The 24,113-nt window shown below is 35.9% G+C and overlaps 3 protein-coding genes across 6 annotated transcripts; all 3 read right to left on the minus strand.

The window, feature by feature from the left end:
• Positions 1-305: 305 nt before the first annotated feature.
• Positions 306-11,296, minus strand: LOC106167520 (uncharacterized). Of its 4 annotated transcripts, none has more exons than XM_013546321.2 (16): positions 11,104-11,296; positions 8,656-9,221; positions 8,043-8,113; positions 7,340-7,523; positions 6,320-6,394; positions 6,036-6,127; positions 5,729-5,802; positions 5,387-5,448; positions 4,713-4,864; positions 4,462-4,539; positions 4,058-4,118; positions 3,590-3,734; positions 2,681-3,255; positions 2,260-2,310; positions 1,846-1,935; positions 306-1,190 (listed from the first exon to the last, which is right to left on the minus strand). In XM_013546321.2, exons 2-16 carry the CDS (start codon positions 8,986-8,988, stop codon positions 1,062-1,064), a joined length of 2,172 nt encoding a protein of 723 aa, XP_013401775.2. In that variant the 5' UTR covers positions 8,989-9,221; positions 11,104-11,296; the 3' UTR covers positions 306-1,061. The 4 variants fall into 4 exon arrangements, with proteins under 4 accessions (XP_013401775.2, XP_086865701.1, XP_086865700.1 ...); XM_087009575.1 differs by having other exon boundaries at positions 11,051-11,296; XM_087009574.1 differs by having other exon boundaries at positions 11,040-11,296.
• A 1,619-nt stretch (positions 11,297-12,915) lies between these two features.
• LOC106159472 (snaclec B9) lies at positions 12,916-15,120 on the minus strand. Its single transcript, XM_013535760.2, has 4 exons — positions 14,928-15,120; positions 14,157-14,334; positions 13,614-13,850; positions 12,916-13,172 (listed from the first exon to the last, which is right to left on the minus strand). The coding sequence occupies exons 1-4, from the start codon at positions 15,022-15,024 to the stop codon at positions 13,142-13,144; spliced, it is 543 nt and encodes a 180-aa protein (XP_013391214.2). The 5' UTR covers positions 15,025-15,120; the 3' UTR covers positions 12,916-13,141.
• Positions 15,121-16,600: 1,480 nt separating this feature from the next.
• Positions 16,601-24,102, minus strand: LOC106159475 (uncharacterized). The gene is made up of 6 exons (XM_087009890.1): positions 23,269-24,102; positions 21,874-22,091; positions 21,335-21,465; positions 20,329-20,477; positions 19,028-19,181; positions 16,601-18,380 (listed from the first exon to the last, which is right to left on the minus strand). Exons 2-6 carry the CDS (start codon positions 22,089-22,091, stop codon positions 17,803-17,805), a joined length of 1,230 nt encoding a protein of 409 aa, XP_086866016.1. The 5' UTR covers positions 23,269-24,102; the 3' UTR covers positions 16,601-17,802.
• Between the last annotated feature and the right edge of the window lie 11 nt (positions 24,103-24,113).

A 24,113-nucleotide genomic window follows, 5' to 3' on the forward strand; every position in this document is an offset into this window, starting at 1 on the left:
ATGAGATAGGCCCTACTAGGTCCTTGTATAGGCCTTCAGGATTATTGGATGAAAAATTGAATGGATTTCTTCATTGCCATATTTTGAATATTTTGACAATGTGACTGGAACGCCACATAAATGCATTAATAACCATTCCTGGAGGTAAATGTTTTACTCCTTTTTTGTTATTTGTAATAATTATGTATTCAGATCTTTAAATATTATTTAATTCATTGCATTTATCGAAATTAAATAACATGACATGGTTGTGTGAAAGTTGTATTTACCTTGCTTTCGAAATGTAATTAAATGTACTTTATTCCCATTTTAAGAAGATCTTTCGAACTTCTGATATTAAATATGTAAAAATAACTTTCTCACTCTTAATTTTATATTTAATTAAAAAATTTTATTGGCATACTTTCCTCAGTTTCTACTTTTTATTATGTTTTAGAATACACGATAAATATATCAAATACATTATTTAGGTCAAACGGTTGTAAATTGATTATCAATAATCACAGATATGAAGATGCAAAAAACAAAAGCACAAACACATATATCATAAATATTATAGATAGGACTATTAGTACAAATGAGACAAAAGAGTACGTGCTTGTTGAAAAGTGGTATAAACTAACCTCATATACTTTTAGCTTTGTACATGTATCCAGTAATTCTTTAAAAGACAAAAATTGTTGAATGAAAATGAAACGTTCAATGAATTCCGTTTTGACGAGGCATGAGTTTTATCCGTCCGTAATAACTACAAAAACCAGCGTTGTATAGTTACAAGTTTGCATTTTGATAGTTTCAAACTTGTTACCTACTGTAGCACAACATACATGCATCAGTATGTTCTTATTGATGCCATCATATGTAGCACAACGCTGTTTCTCCTGCATTCTATTAATCTGGATACATTTATCACCTACAGTATGATATGCCGGTAAGAAGTCCATTTCAGCTGGAGAAATATGGCCTGGTCAGGTTTCTGTTATGTAGCAGAACACAACAAAAAGACGCAGTGTGCCCGTCAAGTTCGGTTTATGATTAACGTGACTTGTGGACCTCTTGCATCACCTCAAGGACTGCTGGGCAGCTTTGTTATCAACGTATTCCTTGACAGTCTCTTGTTTATATTTTTCCCATTGAAGATTGTTGTCCAGGCGGTCGAGCAGGTCGTCCTCAGTTGGAAATGGTTTATACTGAAATCGGAGTTCGGTATGGATTAATGTAATACAAATTTATATGATTCTTTCTGCATTGCTAACGTGCTCAAGGCTTTGTAATATTACGTGTATCATTAATAATTATCCATTTCAGAAAATGTTGTTTGCTTTGGTCTTGTTCCTTTTCATTTCACATAGATTGGTTTTGTATTTGATAATATATTTCATTTCAGTGGATAATCAGAGGAAATATCTAGGAACAAACATAAACTTTCGCCTGGAAACCACACAGTATCATTTAGCAAATCTGCATTATTCGCAAAAGTGTTGCTTCAAATAAATGAATAAAGAATGAAAAACCAAAGCTGCCGCACTCGCACAGGCAGTCATCAATAGAGGGGGTGCTTTCAGGATCTTTAGAACATTTCATGAGCGCGAGTCAAATGTCATTAAAGCCTATATCTCACAGGCCTGTCTGCAAGTCATTATAACGTGAAGAAATTATGTTTGTATAACCTTTGACCCTTCTTCGCCCAACAGGACCCAAACACCTGTAGGCAACTCGGTAAATATGTATGTACATGTACCCGCGCTACGGCTCTAATCTGGTCCTCAAAGCAAATTTGGTATCCGGGTCTGAAAGTTTTGTCAACACATTTATGGGGTATACGTGTGCAAAGGGATATATTACCTTCATCCTAACAAGACCAAGAACCGTGTCATCGACGTGCATCATAAAGAATTTCTTGTTGATCTGGAGAATATCACAGCCGGCGCTTACCTAAAATACAAATGATGTATTACCTTAAAGCACATCTTCAAATGAATAAAGGAGGAATTAATACTGCAAAATACTGAATTTAAAGTCCCATGTGTAACCTAGGTTTGCAGTTAAAACGCTCTAAAATAACATATTCAAGTCATCTTAATCGTGTTTTATAAAAGAAATGCCGTTGTTCCTTAAAGTATCATCAGAAATGTATAAAATTAACAAGTATATATACGATTAAAACTTCTAAATCCGCCGGGATGATGACTGTCAAGACTTATATACAAATATTGCAACAAAAACAAAGGACAAAAATATCCAAAGTGAGCATCTCACCAAACTTGCAGAAGCTCCCCTTTCGTCCGGTTCTAAGATTCCTCTCAGACCCTGAAGTAGTTAAGAGGTAAATATAAAAAAACCCTATTTTGGCCCTCTCGTCATCTCACCTGGCTTTAATTGAGACATTTTCGCCAAAATGGAGAATATGTAATTTGGTAATTATTTAAAAATAACTATCCATTTATTCTATAAGCACTATTTTTCCGAACCTAACCAGTATTAACGAACTAGCTCATGTTTAAATAAAAAAACAAAGGTGTTCAAGTTAACGATATGTACCAGATGCAAATCCCATGCATAGGGACAGTTTTAGGAACAATTCCAGAAACTAACTCTTGTCAAAAAGTAGTGCGATGATTTGCAACATAAACTGGCACGTTTCACCTTAGGCCTAATGAATACGGTAGGTGCTACTTACAAACACTTGTCCTGCCTGAAGCGTCTCGATCTGAACAAACGGCGGAACTGCTATTTGATCGTCATCGTCAGGTTTCAGAGAAACCCTCCTCTTGTATTTTCGGCCATTTTTGGAGCGGCTGCTGTTGGGAGCTATAGATGAACGTGGGGAGGGGTCAAAGCCTTCCTCCTGAGCTTCTTCTTCAAGTTTCTCTTTCTCTATTTGAAGCCGTAGCTGTTTGATAAAACTTCCCTGATTGTTTAGATTTAAGATATTCAACTTTGGAAGAAACGCTTTTGGTTTGGACTCCCCATCGCTTGTCTCGTCTCCTGAAGGTTCGTTCATGGATGCACTTGTCTGGGGTCTTGGTGGATGGAGACTGTCTTGTTTCCCGTCTCCACCTACCGACGGACTGGTCTGTGGGCGCACCATCTGACTAGTTTTCTTCTTTTCAACCTGAACCTCTGTGGTCAGTTGTCCTTTGAGTTTGAGTGTAGGCGGAGCTGACTTTGGTGGTGATGATTTTGGCAGGACTATTCTTGGCGTTCCCTCTGGATTTTTGGGGTGATAATGGCCCAGACGATACTGAGACTTGACTGGAAAATCAGTCACATAACGAATTAGCTCATAATATAAGGAGTAATTGTTGTGTTCTTCTGTTTATATAATAATAAATAAATTTCCAAAATTGTCAAGACAAACTATGTTTTTCTATCAAAAATAACGGTAAATGGTGCACACATTGTAAATGGTTCCTTCTGCTTCAACCGTTTCCATTGCAGTGAGGATTTGTTCTCTGGTTTCATGTCCGACACCCAGTCCAATGGTTAGATATAAGGAAATAAAAGACTATATCTGCATCAACAACTGGAAAATCTACTTTACTAAAATAACTTCGTCTACTTGGAATATGGTAGTCACCATACTTACGGTAATCTCTTGCTGATACGAAGTTTAGCAGCTGTTTGGTTTTAACAAAAGGATCGTCTGCGTCCACCATAGCTTGGACTTTTTTCCTCCGTGCGCTCACACTGATTTTTCCGACACTCAAGTGCTTGATTACGCGGGCCTCGCCCTGTGATGTTGAAAACACGTGTTATTTTTAACATATTTTACTGTTAAGGTACTTAAATCAAATAACCAAATGCACACATGCAGTAAATAACGCCTACGTGTAATATATTAGTAGGCCTACTATCAATTTTCAGGCTATAAAATATACATGCAAGTAAAAATCTGTTTTAGAACCACGTACGGGTTCCTTGACCAAATCGTGAATATTTGATGGTTTCTCCCAATGATTTAATCATTGATATAATCACAACGTTTTGCATGTGCTGATGCGACAGTAACTGAGACAACCACATCAACCAAACCTTGCTCTCTTGTGGTACTTACCGCCTTTACAACATATATCCATTCAATGTCGTTGCTGTTTTTCACAATAAGTCGTCCAAACCTGGAAGAATGTATTTCCATACTGAATAAGCAGGTAGATTATACAAAAACTAGAAAGCCCTGCAAAAATAATGACCCCCGTCTTTATTAAAATGTTTGAGTTAATGCGCGTTAGGTTGTCGTTCTCAGATGCAGAGAGATCTGTAAAATAAATCTGCGTTTGCTGATGAACAAATAAAAATAAGTTACATTGTGTTCAAAAGGAAAAGCAACTTGGTCTCTGCTGAAGCTTTAACATGGCTGCAAATCCAAAACTTATCTCTCAAGAAACGTATCGGTATATATGCGCAACGACTGACAGCAGTAATCGCCAATGTACACGTATTTCATTAAAATAAACTTACTTGTAGTGCAGGACCGCCCACGTCCCTGGGTTTTTCTCCAGAACTTCCATAGGGAAATGTTGAAATACGATTTCCTTTCTGAAATCATCACACACAAGGATTTTATAGCGGTTAAACTTTCAACTAACTGAAATATCCTTCACACATGTTGATTCATGTATGTATGTATATATGTATGCATGTATATGTATAGGCTACAGCGTTTAAAACCCGTATATAACCAATTAAGTCTGAAACACACAACGACTGACCTGCAGATATTTAATATTTTAGGGTCCCCTGCATCTTCAGATTGGCTGAAAATATCCATATAATCCAATCTATGGAGAAAGAGGAGCTCCGCACTTGTACTTTTGATGATGGCATCCGATCGCCTTGCGCAACCACATTCGAGGTCTTTTTCCTATAAACAGCCATTGAAAAACAAATTACTAGCGAATGCCAATGTTCTATAGGTGAAGTACAAAGAATAGTAGAGAGACAGTGATGAAAAGGGGTTAATTAAACGTTTGGGACTTGTGAAATACTTTGCATTTTTTCTTTACAGGGACATCTTTTAGGTTACCGGTACAAACTATGTAGTACAGTATCAATAACAGGACAATTAACTTTTCAATAATTATTAGATTGTGCAATTTTGCACAAAAGAAGAGAATTCAATAAAACAAAGGTGTCAATTCGCCCCAAGGCACATTGAAAAGAAAAATTCACGGTATAGTTACATTTAATACAAAGAGTTGGACAAATACCGGTACATGTATTAGTTTGGCTTTAGTATCTGATTAATACGCTAGCACGTACATTTACATTGTAATGCGCCTTTTTTTCCACCAAGGACAACATATGAATTTAACCAGTAACGGGAATAGTGGATGTTGGTTGCAAACAACAGTGTTCAAAGACTTTTACATGTAGATTAACTTACCCCAAATATATCCCCTCTTTTCAAATGCACGTGTTGTTTCCAGTTCGGAGCATTTTCAATGACTGGAATGGAAGAAATGGAGTAAATGGAATACTGCGAGATAAACACCTCATATCGAAAATAACATTCTGAGCTCGAATTGCTTTTGAAAGGATTTTGATACAAACATTTTGCCTCATTTACTTAAAGTAGCTTATCACAGATGAAAATCATTTCTAGGTTGAAATAAGCACTTTATAGGACTAAAATTGGAAAATATAATTGTGAATAATATAAATTATTTTTAAATTGAAATAAAAAGCTTTCGGGCTAAAATATGTAAAAAATAATTGTAAATGATACCTGCTCCTGAAAGCACAAAATAGAGGCCGTCCGATGGTAATCCCCGTCGGATAATGACACGATCACGATAATACCTGAATCATAGACAAGACACATCATCTACACTGCTTTTGTCCCTTTGTTACCACAAATTCAAAATTCCTCTAAAACTTAAATCTACATTCAATGCCGCAAATTTGAAAGGCGCTAGTTTTATCATCTTTTAAACTTAAAGATTGTAACTTTTAAAAATATAATTTCAGAGTGAAAATATATGTATGACTTTTGAAAATATTCTGATGCACGAAATGGATTGTTTTGTCCTTACTTGTCAAAAAATGCAAACTGGCATATTTTCTTTTGAACCACGAACGGGTAAAGGTTGAAGCCATCGGAAAGTTTCTTCATCATTTTTAGCACCTGGAATTGTAGAAAAACACAAGAAACGCGATGAAAAAGAAAAGTGCAACAGACAAAGGATGTTCATAAAATAAACAAAAATCATAAACATAAATTAGTTACAGTAATTTACTGTAATTTTAATACCATATCATCAAAGGGTCTAACGTCTACCTTTAGGAATCTGGAGAATTTTTAGAGAGAGAATCTTACCATCATGGCTTCTTCTTCCGTGCGCGTTCCCGGCATTTTGTTCAGAATTGCGCGAATTTCTTCGCTGATCAGGTCCTACGGAAAAATTATATGAGACCTTTTTATTCCTTATTTTACCGACTTTATTATTAAATATAGTTCTAGGGGCTAAATAATGAGCTTTTTTAATTATAGATAAAGATGTAACAAGAAGAATTTATTTTTCAAACACGTTTGCCATTGACTCGTATTCAATACATAAATGTTTCTGTATTTATAACTCGGACGCCTCTACTTCACACTCTGAGGACACTGTCACTGCAAAAAGATTAAAGGAAAATTATTGCACTGCTTGCTGCTCTAAATATTTTGCTTCATTTAGTTTACATTCACGTAAGTTCTATAATTACGACAGATACAATGCCCGCACCGACCTTTTTCTTACGGCATTTTGTGTTACGGAAATTGGCCTAATTTAGCAAAGCTTTTTCAATGACGGAAAGCAAAGGCAGCGTTAAGAAGAATGTGACTGCTAAAACCAGGATCGATACCGTCTTTGCGGAAAAGCAATTTTGATAAAAAAGCAACCCACGTTCTTTGTAGTTTTAAAGTAGTAATTAATTGGGCGAGGTATTGAGGTGTTCAATATTGACTGAAACTCGACAATCTTATTCACCGCACTCATGCGTCCAAGTTTGCACTAGTCGGTGCAAGGAAACATTAAGTACAAACCCCCTACTAGTTTTGTTCTGTGGATGACTGAACATGTCTGATAATAATGAATGTGCGCGAGAGGAGTTGCCACGCCTTAAATGCATGCTGAACGAATTCTTATAATTCACGGTATTCATATTTCTAAGGAATATGAAAAATCACACCTAAAACCACTGACAACTGGGTTATGAGTACCTATACACTTTACTATGCTTCTTTTGTATGTTAAAATAAAGTGATTTCTCTCTAATGATTAATGACTCCTGATAATGACTTATTCATTCCCTCCTGCCCATCAGAACCATAATTCCTTCGAACAGAACTTACATCGGACTTAAAATCCTTTTTGTATTCGGCAAAATCGAAGACGATCTTGTCTCTGCCGGTGCCCTCCTCGTTATTGACGTAGGTGATGAAGGCAGTCTTACTTCCCAGCTTCTTCCTCTCCTCGCCCTCCAAATCGTCTAAGATGGCGTACCAGGACTCGTTACGGACGTAGTATGCTAGGAGACTGAAAATAGAAGAAAAGGGGTTCATTATTTAGCATACACGTTCTCGTTACTAGTAAACATCTTTTACTTGAATCATGCACGCACGTTTTCCACAAAGATTTTTCTTTTAACAGCGCACCCACCTATCTTTATGGACAGGAAACAAATTTCGAAACAAGGGAATTGGGATGTTTTTCCAAATGTGCAGAAATATTTTGTGTAACACAAGATATTTCATTAAACTGCTATAGTAGTCAAAACTAACAAAAATACCACTGAACTACATGTATTATTTAGCCCGATATTGGCATTTTTGATCAGCTTAAAATACTTGAGTTCATTAATACACAAATACAATTTCTTCCCAACTTGAACCCCCCCACCCCCACCCACCCACCATGTGCGTGCATTCTTTGTTTAGTAATAAGCATTTTAACGCAACTAAGGTGTTAAAGGATGTGCCATGGCGAAGACAAACACATTATTTTGTTAAAAGGCGCTCATGTTTTCTTAATGCCTTTTTGAATGTGCCTACTTACTCTTGACAAACATGAGACACGTTAATAATCATCTGCACTGCCTTGGCTGTCCGACGAAACTTGTCATAGGGCTGTAAGATAAAATGATAGATATTGGATTAGGTGAATGATAAATTCGATCACCATTATGAAAACATACACGTAATATGTTGGTATGCAGGCATAGATAAAGATTGTGAAGTATATTGTACACCCGCGCGCGTGCGCGTATGCGCGTGCGTGATTACGGGTTGTTCTTTGTATGGGTATGCTTATATAGGGCCTATTCATTTAAATGTAAGTGAGTGTTTGCAGTTCCTTGGGGTAGCAGGGGGGGGGTGTTATCCTAGAATTTCAATATCTATAAGAAAAAACTGTGAATCCTTCCCCGCCTTGTGATCCCCTGTATCAAAAAATGCTCGGTCTCTCTCTCCCCCCTCTTTCTCTCTCTCTCTCTCTCTCTGTGTGTGTGTGTGTGTGTGTTTGTGTGTGTGAGATAGAGAGACAGGAAACTAAATAAGTGCCAATACCTATTTAAAAATCACTTTCTCATGATGCATCTTTCTAACAATTGTTTGAATAGTTACATGTACCAAGAAATGTTGAACTTACTTCGATGAAATTCATCACTTACCCGAACGTAATTAGATTTCTCTGTTTCCTCTTTCTTCACTTCTGCTTCAAACAGTCGACTCTCTTCTTCCGATGCTGTCTGTTTCTTCTTTTTTCTCCTTCTTTTTCTTTTCCATTGCCGCGCATCAGCAGACATATACTGGCCCAGGTCCAGTTTTTGTACGGGAATATTTTGAAACTTTGTTAATCGGTAATTTGATTTAACATAGTCCACTTTAGACTTGGACATCAACTTGTCCACTTGTTTCTTAGCACCTTGGTAATCAGATGATTTCTTTAACATCTGATCAATTTCTCGGGCAACTAATGTGCCTGGTATGACGTCTGTTGCCATAACAAGGGTTTAACAGTCTAATGCTGCCCGTAATCTCTCAGGTAAGTGCACTATTCTCAGGTATAGCCTAAGTCAGACAAAGTGTTGTCACGCATGAACATAGCGAACAGTTACACTGCGACTGTCTTGAATCTGCGGTGAAGCATGTTTCATCCAACTGGGAAGTGATGTCTTCAGTTATAGCCGAGGCCGGCCTTGACTAGTCCTTGCCTGCTCCTTATGAATATATTAATCTGCAATAAAGATACAAAGATGACGAAAAGGAGTCACTTATTTTATTAGTCTCGCAGTAATGTGTACTAGTAGTATCGATATATTTCATAGCAAGCTATGCCTGGCCTCACGCGCACCGTTCTTTAAGCCATCGAAACAAGCTTACTTGTCTATATAAAATGTCTCTCTGTAACTGTCCTCTACCCCACTCCCACAACACTCCCCCCCCCCCACCCACCCAAGCGTAAAAAGCAGAAATATCACTCTTTAACTTACCTCCTTTTCTAACAACGCCATTTAATCCAAGGTATCTTTAAAGATAATGTTTACAAATTCTGCCCATGACTACAATTCTGCTCTGCATACGCAGCGATACCCCTGTTTATCGCTCTTTGTGGATTTATGTAAGGAGTCGTACTATACAATGATGATGATGTCATTACAGCTTTGCACCTCAGTGACTGTAAGATCGAGTTACGTTTCCAGCTTTGTGTTACCACTAGGATCATCCAAAAGCACACTTGATCATGCTGGCGTTTGGGGTTTGCGGATAAGTTTTACCGGTACTGTACAGATTTTCTGCTCATTTAACATTACGAGCACTTTCTCATAATCTGCTCTAGATTGATATAGGTATTACGTTAAATGTTATGGAAAGGGAGTAAAACATGTATTTTTTTTTAATTTCATTTCGGAATCTCTTTGTTCAGATCGAAAAAGCAAGTCAATAAAATATGTCAAACGTTGCCCCTGTTCAAACTCATACGTTGCCTACCTATACACGTAGACCTACTTTTTTTCATATGCATGTACTAATATCTAGTGAATTACAGGTATGTGCTATTTATAGTAAGAACCAAAACTTAGGAAACTGCATTTTAAAAGCCTCAAGGAGAGCTAACGTTGAAAATCACCATTACACTAAAAGGCTCTGTCATGGAATATCATCTTTTTTTTTTGGGGGGGGGGGGATAAAATATTTTCTGGTTAATCTGTAGCCGGTTGAAAAATCTTGCAGGACCTGGTAAGATTTCCCAGCTTTTTATATATATTTATGTTTTTTGACGTAACTATACATTGTGTGTACTTGCTCAAATAATAAACAATTTATTTTTTCCACATTTTTATCATGATATACGCAGCTTGCAATGTCTGCTTGTCGATTAATTAACAAAATCTCTGTAGATTATTTCTCACGGTATAACGTACACAACGTACCCTTCTCATGCTACAGAACTAATGTTAAGATGTAATTCCCAGAAATGCGTATAGGAACTTAAAATTTTAATGCACATACCGCTACATGTAAATATATCCTACTACTGGATACAGTCTATGTATGGAACACTCGTGCTACTCACTGAATAGCCAAGTACGCTCACACGATCACACACACACACACACACACACACACATCAGTAGTCATATTAACAACGAAAATTCTACCCTAGTCCCAGCGTCCTCGACCACAACAGGTCTAGATGTTCCTTATTTCTATCATAACTGTCCCCATGTTATACAACTAGGTTTCACGGTTATTTTTTAAGAAACCATAATCTATCTTTTTATGGTTGTAGTTAACACTACGCTATCTTATCATCTGTTTACAGCGATCTTCTCAAGGCTTAAGTGGTACAAACTTAACTGTTTTTCTCATGTAAAGCGATAAAAGGCTGTATATTTACTTACACCTTAGTTGGTGTTACCTGTAACTAATATCCACATTGGCTGAAGTGTGTGAGGATATTGTAAAATGACGGTGTGGCGTTATGGTTTGTGTATTTTGATCAAAGCGAAATAGTATAACACAGAAACAATTAAACAGAATAATTTCCTACCCAAACGTTACCTTGACAACAGCATATGACAACGAGCGGACTTCAGGGAACATAATACTCTTACCGCGCCAGAAAGTAGACGATTATGGCTGAACAGAGAACAGTGTCCTTCGAAATCTTGTAAAATATGGTCACTCTTTTCCTTCCACAGCATTTTCTTTGTTGCCTTCACATAGCGACGGTCAAAAGACATGCGAAAAGGCCGGCTAAATTTACATTTCTTTTCGCGCAGGCTTGTAATAGTAGAAACCCAGTGTATTAGAGGCCGTGCATACCGTATTGTTATACATTGTAGCGATTCCTTTATTCCTAACAATACGAATTAACAGGGTACAGTGGTTCTACGCCGGATCAGTTATGTTTCCAAAATTTTGTTTTAAATGATTCAGTGGCGCTTTTGAAAGGCTCGAAGCCTTAAGAAAATATGCCTTTCATTTAAGCGTTTCGTTCCAATAATAACAACAACGGTGTTCGGTAAAGTTGAACAGGCCACGATATACACGTAATTAAACTTGCCAGGTGCCCTTGATAGGGACCTTTTCTCTACTATAACAGCATTCAGACATTCTGGACTGAAAAATAGCCACATTTGTTTCACTTCTGTTTTGTTGACAAGTTTAGACCATTACGGAATTCTGCTTTATGTATATTTATGATAATTGCGACATACCTATTACGCGTATATCTACTTAAGGCACTGTCTACTACTGCCAAAATATATAGCATACATTTATCACACATTTTCTAGTAAACCTTTAGAGCTTATTCATAGACGTTAAATCTTCTTCGCGACTGTGTTTTCAAGAACGACGACGCTCCTCTAGGATGTGTGGCGCTGGATTGCTGTAGTAAATGCGACCACAAGGAACACCTAACACAACGGTCTTCTAATGATTTCTTATCACTCCCCCCACCCCTTCAACCATAGGACATTTTTTGTCTTTCGCTTATCCTAAACATGTCTTTTCATATAAAATGACAAGTATTGAAAATTCATATATAATTCTTTGTATACTAAGTAAGTATACCACTAAACAAACAACGCTTTGAGTATTATATACCTGTGCTTTTTAGTCAGGGGCACAGAAGTGATAACGTTTTTTCCAATGGCTGCTTAGTTGTACTATTCGACTGAACCCGTAAAAATACAATACTAGTGAACGGTGTGTAACGTTGTCATAGTAATAAAATTATCATTCTTGAGAGATTTTTTAAATATTTTTGTTCAATCATCTTGACTACTTACTAGTGCACAATCGTGACTTGAGAATGCTTCTTAACTGGTTTTTAACATATATATAATATTCAAATAAATATTACATATGTGTATATATATATACCAGCTATTTCGCCTTTCATTTATGAAATAATGCTGTCCATGCAGCAAGATTTTTTTAAATGTTTGTTCAGTATTTGTTCATGTCTAGGCCGATTAATAATGATGTTTTTCCTACTAGATTTATGTCTTTACAAATTGATCAATGGGAAAAATGAACCAGTACTATTTTTGCACCAGCATGTCGATTCCTAAAAGTAACATAATAATGAAGTTTTACAAATGCGGATTTGCAAAAAAAGGCTTTTTGTAAACGCTGTATGCTGGTACAGTAGTAAAATATTTTATGGGATTCTCTTCATCAAGAATCATTAGTCAGCCGAGCCATGGCAGTATATTGCAGATCGAAAATAATGCAGCATGGCAATACACCAGCGTTTTGTTTTTACAAAATTTTCCTAAGATACAAATCAAAACTTGGTTGTGATTGTTTTTGGTAATAAATTAAACAACTAGCCATCTGTAAGCACGCGCATTTAACGTATTCATGAAATACACGCGGAATGGACTTTGAGGGCAAACATTTGAAAGCAAATGACAAATGAAACAATTGGATAGAAAATATATAGACAGTTTACTGTTAAGCATTTTCTTAAACCCCAAGGGCACGTTATCCTGGTGAATTTTATAAGCGAACGTTACCTATTCATCTACAGAGAAAATTAATATAACTTTACTTATACTTTCTTTTTTGCATTTTCTGAATAATGTTCAGTGTTTTATGACGTCCAGTATATTTTTTCGCCTGGTGCTACTGTTGGCATCCTTAGCGCCTTTGTCCTTTTTTCGCTCCGCATCTGAAACACAGTTTTGATAGATCCGTGAATACAACATGTCAACAGCAACTCTTAGCATCTAATATAAATATCTAAATCAATCATTACTATAAATTCTACTATTTTTGACCAGGCGCTTATTTTGTTTGGGCAAGCCGTACTGCTGAAAGACGGTCGACATAAATACGCAGAATCACTTGAGTCAGTGATCTATATTTCAAGCTACATAGGAATAAACTAAGTGATTTAGGTTGATAAAGAATTGTGAACACACGTTTATGTATAGGGACATATACATGTTATCATCCTTGCGTAAATTTCATACTTTTTTCAAAGAATGAGATAAGCTCTTCAGAACACAGCGACTTTTTTTCTAAAATACATGCTTAACAACCAGGCCGTATGCTTTTTTTTTGCTTTATAGGCTTTACATAAGGCACGGGCTTAAACTGTATATCTTACCTGCAGGTGTGGATTCTTGGGAACTCACAGATGTATCTTCGCGTTAGTGAACACGTAGTGTCCCTCCATTGTTTGTCCACCACTCCTATCTGAACACAGGCGTCCTTATCCATTCTAAAGTCTGGGTTAGGTCCATACCAGTCTTTGAATTCGTACGGCTCCTCAGTTACCCACGCCCAAGCTCCATTTGCGGGTCTGCTCAACCCTATATAAAACCCGTAATTCCCTTCTGGTACACTAAAATGTGATTTAAAAAAACACCCTGACAGAAAACGTTCTATATTTTAGAGAAAGTACGTATAAATGAATAAAGCAAATAAAATTAACTAATTTCTTGTTATCTTCTTATGATCATATAAATAACTTACATTTCCTCGTATTGGCAACAGAGAAGAATGATAAAAACAGACAGAGTGCTAAAAAGTGTTTTTAAAGGACTGGCCTTCGGCGGCTATGGCACTGGTGAGGAAATTTGTCGATGTTAAGAGACGCAGTTGGACACCACGAGAATTATTTCCACAGCGAATATGAAGTGCAACTTACTGTGGACTTTTCAACAGGTCGACAATGAATGCCTGCTCCTCTGCACTCGTGATTACCGCCAGGTTACCTCCCTCGTTCTCACATATGCCTTTAGCTTCAATCCACATCACGTAATCTCCCCCAACCTTGAAGCAATTTCCAGACGGATCGAAGCCAACGTACCCAGTTGGACAGGATTCTGCATTTAATCATTTGCAAATTTGTTGTCTAAACTGATATAATTTGCTTTAGTGTTGCGTCAAGTGTGTTTGTTCTTAAAACTGATATGATTTGCTTTCTTATCGTGTCAACTTGACATAGGTTTTACAAATGTAGGCCTAAGTAAAAAAATTCGGTGGATAAAATAATTGTAAAATTGATAAAATAATTGTGTTAAAAAAGAATTATAGTATAAAGACAAACAACATGCTAATATTAAAACCTTCCAGTATATGAACTAAACAATACAGTCTGAGAATAATTTTGGCAGTAATGTAATTTAATCAGCTGATGAAGATGCTGAAGATGCTCTAGACAGACATCATGTATTGGAGGTAAACAATTTCAAAAGTAGCGGTTGATTGAAAAAATACACTATTCTTAAACTATTCTTAAGCAAATATTCGCATGGTTTGTTTAACTCATTACGTATAGCTAAACCAGTTGCTTACACAACACCTGTGACAAGGAACAAAATAATGTCGATTTTTGAAATCATAACAGTAGGTAAAATCATTCTCTCTTTCTAAACCTAGTTGCTGTACGCATACAACATTAGGCTTCCATACTGACCGTCTTCACTTTGCGCCTTGCAATGTACAAACATCAGCAACAGAACAAAAATCCTCTTCATCGCCGAAATTATTTCAACGTGGACTTCAAAGCACATGAATGCATAAATGAGATATCCCGGTATCAACTGTCGTAACGGCTGATGTGTGACAGAAAGTGTGGAGGTGGCACCCAATCAGGCTTTAAGCGTTGATTGTAGCGTCGGCAGGTAAATAATAACAGTATTGTGTCATTTGAAAATACGGTGAACCGGGACCAGCATTAAATCTAGAATGTCTGGTGACAATTATATTTATTTCGCTATATTCATTTATTTATTTTGTGGTACCAGGGCCGTAGCCTCGGGGGGGGGGGGCAGGGGGGGGGAAGCTGCCCCCCCTGGGATTTAGAATTTTCCACACTGGTAGGGGAACACCCCCTCCCCCCTCGGGGGCTTCGCCCCTTCGTGTCCGCTTACTGCCCCCTTGGCATTTTGCTCAGGCTACGGCCCTGGGTACTCTTTGCAAAGTCTTAGCACGAGCCTAATTTTAAAATCTGAGTGGCTCTGCACGAAACTCTTGATTAAAAAAAGTATATAAACAGTCACATTTTTACAGTGTTTGCTCTGTCACTACTGAGATGAAAAGTGATTGCCTCCGCCTAGCCTAGTCTAGGAGGTTATGTTTTCACCCCTGTTTGTTTGTCTGTCATCAACATAGCTCAAAAAGTTATGAACCGATTTTGATGAAATTTTCAGGAACTGTCAGAAGTGGACCAGGGAAGAGTTAATTAGTTTTTGGTGGTGATCCGGATCAATCATCAAAAACAGCATTGGATAGAGACTTTGCTGCCTTGGCGCAGGTCTGCGCTCTCCGAGTGCTTTTCTAGTTTATTACTGCTTTCATCAGTATTTATTTTGACAATTTGTCATTTTTTAGAACGATGACTATGAAAAAAATGAGGGACTGGCACTAGTATTCACAAATACATTTATTAGAAAAATAATGGCTAATAAAGGACTACAACTTCACAGTACGGTCACCTCATCTTAGCCGTTCCTACTTTAAAACAGTGTCGAATCGGTTCGAAGTCTGTATACCCTATTGGGCAGGGCGCTTTGCATTGGAATTAGTTTATTTAACAAATAAATTGTTTTACGTGAGTTTTTTTAAATTATAAACTTTTTCTTGATTTGAAAATGTGGGGAGTACGTTCCAAAATTGTTACAAAAGCAAAACGTGGATACTTCTCGATGTTATTCTGGGCAAAACCTATATATGCGATGTTCTTTCCAAATACTACAGCTTAAATTATTTTAATTTGAAACGACGTATCAAACTCATTATGCTGGCATCACTTATAAACCCGCTTCATCGTACACAAAGTATCGATCCGCTCTTCTAACTACATGTATATAATGGAAATCGGAATTTTTTACCACTAATATTATATTCACTCTCAGTTCACAAACATAAAAGACATCGCTATAAGGCAAGAGTTACAACAGAGTGCCTATACTTTAGTTTAATTGCATGCCGAATAATTAAGAATCACCACATGAATTAACATCTGTGGCAGTAATAAACTTAGCATCCAGAGTCGTGTGTATATAAACCTGTATCCGAACAGTCGGCTGAGCCCGCACATATTTAACCCGCGTTTTTTATTCGCCGATTCATTACAAAAAGTTTAAGCAAGTTGTTATAATTATAGTTTATTAAGCTCTAGATGCTACAATGCTACATTAATCATCTATCTGTTTTTCTTCAGATTACACGTACCCCATATATAATATAGTACACAAAAAAAGCAAAAATTAACACGTAATTAGCAATGACTTGTATGTAACATATAATTAGCAATGGCACGTGACAACAACATGTACATGTAAGTGGCTTGGTACGCCATAGCACCTGTACAGTAGGTGACTGAGACCCACGATTTTGTGACAAACCATGCAGTATTCCATTTTCAACTATATTACCACTATCACAAATGGCTGATGCAACACTTACAAATACAGTAAGTAAAAGATATAAAAGCATGCAGCACATAGAGCACCTTAAACACTTGTAATACAGTTTTCATAAAAAATAAAATACTGGATCAAGTTAAAATGGTTTTTTAAAAGCCTAGAAGAAAGAATTACATGTATACATTGACGTACATGTACATAATGACCTATGCATTGTGCAATGAATCAAGTGTATAAAATACCTGAAGCAGCCTTCTTGTATATATCTAAAAATTAGTTCATTTATATAAATCAAATAAAAATCAAGCTCAGTCATTAAAAATGATATATATATATTATGACTTTGTTATACTGTAGTTTCCACCACATGGATTGCAATACATTTTCAATAAAATTATGTCCTTATATAAATTGTAAAAAAAATGTATAGCTACTGCAACAAAAAATGCAGTATACCAAAAGCATTCAGGCATTACCTACAGTACAAATATCAATCTAATATAACTGTAAGAAATTTCATAATAATATATACTGCTATGTATAATTAATGAAATATCAAATACTATTAATGATTATATCTTTCCCAGTGTACAAGTATATGTACTCAACGATAATTAATATTTGTCTAACACTTTCATTCATAACACCAAAATGTGTATAATAAAATTGCCAATAAAGCACAGACAGTCACAATACAAAATGATAAGCAAAATCTGCTCTTTACCATTTCACATACTAATGTATGTGTAACCATTTTCTAAATTATCATTGAATCAAGACAGTAACATTTTTTAAAATAATTGGTGATTTTCAAACACATCATAAAACATGTACCCTTACTCCCCTACCCCTGTTTAGCTTGATTGTCAACATTTCGTAAAACAATTCAATTTCACGGGTGTAATTATAGTCTCCTTTTACTCACAGAGAATTAAGCCTACCTAATTCAAACTGTGCTTTCTCATTAAAGATAACATCTACTTCTTCCTCTCCAACAAGGTTAATCTGAGCTTCTTCCCCAATTTCTTGAAACAAATCAAACCCTGACAAATCATAATTCTGAACCTTGTATTTGGATTCCCCAGGATGCCTAAACTTTCCAATTGCCAAACAGATAACTTTCTTTACTCCACATGCTGACAGCATATTTCTCAGAGCCTCAAAGATGTTCCCAAAAGTAGTATAGTCATCAATGATGCACACTACTCTATCCTTCAACTTCGATTTTGACCCTTTTCCTATGTATCTTCCATCAGAGGACAACTTAATAGATTTGAAATCTCGCTTTATAAACCCTGTGCTATATCTCGAGCTCCTACTTGAGTTCTTTGCTTTTAGAATTCCTTTCCACCTGATAAACATCTGTTCTTTTTTTTTGCCATTCATCAACTCCCTCAAATGCTCTTTCAGCCACCACAGAATTTCATTTTTTGAGGTCCCAGAAGAAGGTGCAATGGCCCAATCTTGGACCTCTCTGAACTCAGGTGTGTGCTGTATAGCTGGAATTGCGAGTCATATCTTAACAATGATAACAATTTGTCTATAATACTAGTAACTGATTATTTTTAAATAAATTAATACAAGTAAACCTGTAAAATGCTTGGACCAAGACAATGCACACCCTTATTTAGATACTATAAAGAATAGCTAAAAGAAGAGAAAACATTTAAATCTTCTCATCTCTATTTTATGGAGAGATACAATGTACCCAGGGGCGGATTTAGGCCATCTTCTTGGTCTTCAGGAAGACGGTCAGATTTTCAAGTTTATATTGATGGGTACGTAATTCTTTCTGTCGGAAGACGGTCAAAAATGGAGGATGGATCGATAAAGATCATTCGAAACCTGTCAGAAAATATCTCTGGATCCGCCCCTGGTACCCATATAATGGACCACAGTACAAGTACATAAGAAGTATGAAAATGTATGTATTGGTACAACATGTACAAAAAAAGTGAATTAAGAATGTAACAAATCACTGCCAGATTCAGGATTTTGCTTAAAGCTCAGGATTTGGAAAGGTATCAAAAAGAGGATAAAGCTTTCCTGCTGTGCTTACCTTGGTACAGTATATTGTGTATAAAAATTATTGAGGAAGTCAAGTTTGTGTGTGTGTGCTACTAGGTATCTCCTTAATGTGAATTACCTGCTAGTAGATGAAGTAATAACTTGTGTTTTACTTCTACATCATCATCCCCATCCTTCAATACCTTCTGTATTTTCTGAGCAATTAGCCCTTCTTCTGGGGTCTTCAAATATTTTGCAAAAGTATTGGCTGAGGTCAGGCCAAATATTTTAACCTGTAATAAAACATAATTAATTCTTTCTCTTCTGTATGTGTTTTTTTATTGATGGATCAGTCAACTTTATCAACATTAAAGATGCTTATACCACCCAGATAGCACACTGTTGGTGGGCCAATTTTGGGATCAATGGTTGGCTCAAAATCATTTTGTCCTAGGGCCCAACGATGGCCCATTAGCATAGACATAAATACTATACATAACAAACTTTATCAAAATTATTAAAAAGGTGCTTTTATGTAATCTTGATGGACTAGTGAATTGTTTAACGTCATAAAAAAATACTTTCTTATAAACTTGCTCACAAGGTCATCTAACACAGGAATGAATAACTGCATGCAGCTGTGTTAAAAGTAAAGTGGTTTACTTTGAAGTGTTTCAGAGTCATAGATCTGACAGCTTTTTCATCCTCGTCCATAGGTGAATACCCCATAGCCGAAGGCTTTCTTCCATGGTACATGTAATACTGTACTACCAATACTATTGTTTATGTTGAGTTTACAATTCTGAACAAAGGTAGAGGCTTTATTTTTTGTAATGTTCTTCTATTTCATGACATTTTACAACTGTAATTTTATCATACACTGTATGTTACAATATCATGCATTTACTAGTAGTCAGCACATGTACTAGTAGTAGGTACATGTTGGGGCTACAGGCAAAATGACGCTGGGCCAATGTATTGACTACTGGTTGCATGGCTCAACATGGCCTACCCGCAGTGTGCTATCTGGGCAATAGCAAACAATGTACATGTTGCAGTATTACAGTGTATAACTGTATGTCTGTGTAACTGTATTGTATATTGTACACGCTTCAAGTACATATACATCTGACATCAATTGATAAAGACCAAGTACAGATACAGGGTACTAACTAGTACATGGTAATTCAATGCATTAAGGGCTTCAGTGGCTCAAAAGCTGAAGTGGTTACAATTTTTCTCATACTGGTTATGCCAGTCAATGGGAGGAAATTCAAAAGTGTATCAGTTAGCAATATGGCATTGGTGTATTACATGTACAAATGTGAAAAGTTGAAAAGCAAGCCCTGATCACAGGATCATTATAAGCTTTGCCGCTTTTCCTGAAAATCAAATCTACTTATCTTTGTTCTTTTTCACAGTACTGGGGAAAATTCATACCTTGACTTTGTTGTGGTCAGTATATTCAACTCTGTAAAACCAGTTCTGCTGATTAAGTACAATCCTGATGCTATTTTCTAAATGATGGGGTAAAGGTGCTGGTATCCCATAACGCTTCACCTTTTCTTCAACTTGGCACCAATTTGCAGCTACAGAATATCAAAGGCAATAAATAATTATGTTTTACTATGAAACTGATTTCCATTAGTAAGATAAACCAAAGAAAATAACCAATGCCTGGTATATATATAATTACTAAGATAATATAAGTACTAGTACTGTGTGTTTGAGTGTGTGGCTATATGTACAATGTAATTAATTAAAGTACATGTTCTAGTGAAATTTAATGTAAAACTGCTTTAAAGTGATGAAGTTTTAACAGAAATTAAACCCACACCTAAAGTACATTGACATCTATTTTTAACAATGAAACGAAGCTGTCAAATGGATAGACACATATATAAAAGACACACAAAACTGATGGAATTAGTGACCTCAAAATGATCTAAAAATGGTTTTAAACCAATTTAATGAAAAGGCCCAAAATGTTTTGTCAATTTTGATACAATATTGAATAATGCTTAACAACATAATCACCACCAATCTTTATGATGTACTACTGTAACTCTGAACAAAAAATGTGACTATTATAAGGCCTCAGACTCCTTTTACATCAAAGTTTAGCCTGGAAAATGCCTTTAAAATTTGTGAAAAATGTGAATAAAAAAAAAACTTAACAGGTTTGTAAATCTTTGTCCCATACACCATTACTGTAAGTTTGAGAATGATAATATAAAGGTTTTCCTTTCATTCAATTGCATATACAAATAAAAAGTTTAGAAGAATGCACAGTGATGTACAATGTATGTATCAGTGACAGCAACAACAACTGCAGTGGCAGATACAAGTGATGGCTATATTTCAGACATGTTGTGTCTGTCCATTAAAGGAATACTTAACAAATACTGCTTAAATTGCTTCAGAATCAATACGTAAGTATACAAACCAATCAACAATGACTTTGTACTGGCTGCCAAATGCAGGTCTTCATCAACAACACCAACAACAATAAACATGGAGTTTCGATTTGAGGGTATGAAACCTCTTATTTCACTACCCCTGCGCTTTTCAAGTACACTGTAAAAAAAGATATAACAATCAAGTCACATTCTACAAAGGACACAATTATCATAACATCACTGTACAAGTAGATAATATTTTAAAGAAGGTTACTTTAGCTGACATCAAAAATCTACTATATACTGGGAATTACAGTACTAGTACAGTACAAGTAAATGATTTTTTTATATTCCAATTTTCAACAAAAGCCTGAAATAATTTAAAAATAATGGTACATTATCAGCAGTAACTGAAGCAAAATGTTAATAGCACTCCAGTACAAACAAATAGTGTTGGTCCAAGTTTCCATGACCAAGAGTAAATTAAAAGAGCTAACCATCTGCTTTTTTTCACAATGCAAGCTTAGTTTGCATACAGTGTGCATTTAACTGTACATGTACAACAAATATTTTTAGTAGTACTTACCTCTGTGAGTCAATGCCAGCCCTAACTAAACTATTCCTTGCTTCCTCCATCTTTTCGGGAACATGGGACATAACAATAAGCTGAAGCTGTTCAAAACTGGGCATTAATTTCACAAGTGCCACTGCAAGTTTGGGATTTTCCAGTACTGCATCACAATTCAGTATGACATAATGAGGTGCCTGCATATCTTTTCCTCTGGTAGCAAGTGCAGTTGCCATCTTCAATAATAATAATAATAATAATAATAATAATAATAATACATGAAATAACAACAACAACAAGAATATTCTTGATAATAATAATAATAATAATAATAATAATAATAATAATAATAATACCTAGTACCAGTAATTGCAGCCTTGAGTGTGTGCATCTTTTGTAGTGAGGTCAAACAATTTTTAAACTCTCAGCCATTGGTGCATGCAGACACTGGATTATTATATTCCATTTTTGCAAGATGGAAATAAATGGTAGATTGCTTGTATTAATGCTGTTTTAATACCATTAATTTCATTTTCATCTCTTATTTAAAAATCTCCCTTCCTCTTTTTGACATCCAAAGATTCACAAATATGGTACAAAATGCACTTCTATATTTAGGTGTAAATATAGAACACGAACAATATATCCATGCAAAAAACCTGTACATATGTACCCCAGCACTAGCACAGGTAAAATGTACACTGTACTAGTGCACCTTTACTGGTACTTCTTAAAGGTGAGATGTAATTAAAGATCAGTTCCCTGACATACATGTATGTTTAAGTTAAGACTCAAATGTTTCTTTGACACTATTTGACATAAATTTGACTTGAATAATAAAAAAATGAACATCTTTATTACTGGCTAATTAAACCTGTACTATAGTACTTGTACTTCTCAAAATAATTTCTGAAGGTCATAAAGTTATTTTTGTCCAAAATTGTTCCAGTTCTATCCAGTTTCTATTCCACAGTTAAAAATGCTTCATATTTTCTGTATTTATCTTAAGGGCCACTACTAAGAATCTATGAGTACTAAACTAGTGCAGCTCAGTTAAAGCCATCCATACTGCTGGTACTAGTACATGTAAAATACAGTTAATTTCAATTTTTGTATAGTTTCTGCAAGAGTTTGAAAACTGGCTGGTCGGTCATATAGAACTAATTAGATTATTAAGTAAAACATCAATCCAAGTGCAAAAATAAGTGAGTTAGATTCGTGAACAAGAGTGAATTCCTTTGTGTATATATGTAGCTAACAGTGTAAATTTATTTTGGCGGGAATATCTCGCTCAGACTACCATTGTACCAGTACCATGTGCTTTACTTGTGTTGGGTCAACCTGCTGAGTTCTTTGCTGTTCTATAAGTACTAAAACAATTCAGCTTTATTTCACTTAAAAAATTCAGCTCACCTTTATGTTTGTTTTATTTTTACTTGGCAATGGATCCAGTTGCGACACAAGCTACTTTCGCTTTCCGTTTTCTTCCCTACGGATTCAGATTCTTTATTGACAAACACCTTCACATAAAGGTACAATCAATTACAATACGATACTAGTGGCTAGAACATAGAACAGACAAATAAATAGATAAATAAATATATATATATATATATATACATATAGATTAGCAATTGTTGAAATCAGTGACTATACACATGTATACGAATGTCGCATTCCATAATCAATTTACCAGGTTTGATCTACACGCCCAGTCTCTGCTGACAGCGCATAACGGGTCTCACACTGGTACTATGATCTGGTTTGGACATGCGCAGAAAGACTTACTCTCTTCTCCATGCATTTCTGTACAAATATGAGGAGGGGCGTAATCACATCCATTTCTTTTGTATTCATGATGTGTATAAACATATCCGGGGGAGAGAGGGCATTAGTATTACACAGGAAACTTATATTTTCGTAGAAAGCCGCCCGTAGTTCCTTATAGGCCTCGCATTTCAGAATAAAATGCACTTCATCTTCAACCTCTCCGGAATTACAGATTTGACATAATCTTAGATGGGGTGGGGTTGGGGGTTTACTGTACCTCCCCTTCTCAATATGGAGTGAGTGGGCGCTGATTCTTAGTTTGCAGAATGTAGCCCTCCGTGCTTTATCAAAGGTCAGCACATAATTTTCGGTCTTAAAATCCTTCTTAAATTTTGTATATGTTCTAAGTTTGCTACTTTTCTTAATTGCCTCCCCCCATTGATGCTCATACACTTTCTCGAGAGAGACCCGGATATTTTTTGTATTAC

This window comes from Lingula anatina, chromosome 3, assembly GCF_051362555.1.
Source record: "Lingula anatina isolate TDL-2025a chromosome 3, LinAna3.0, whole genome shotgun sequence".
Taxonomy (NCBI): Eukaryota; Metazoa; Brachiopoda; class Lingulata; order Lingulida; family Lingulidae; genus Lingula; species Lingula anatina.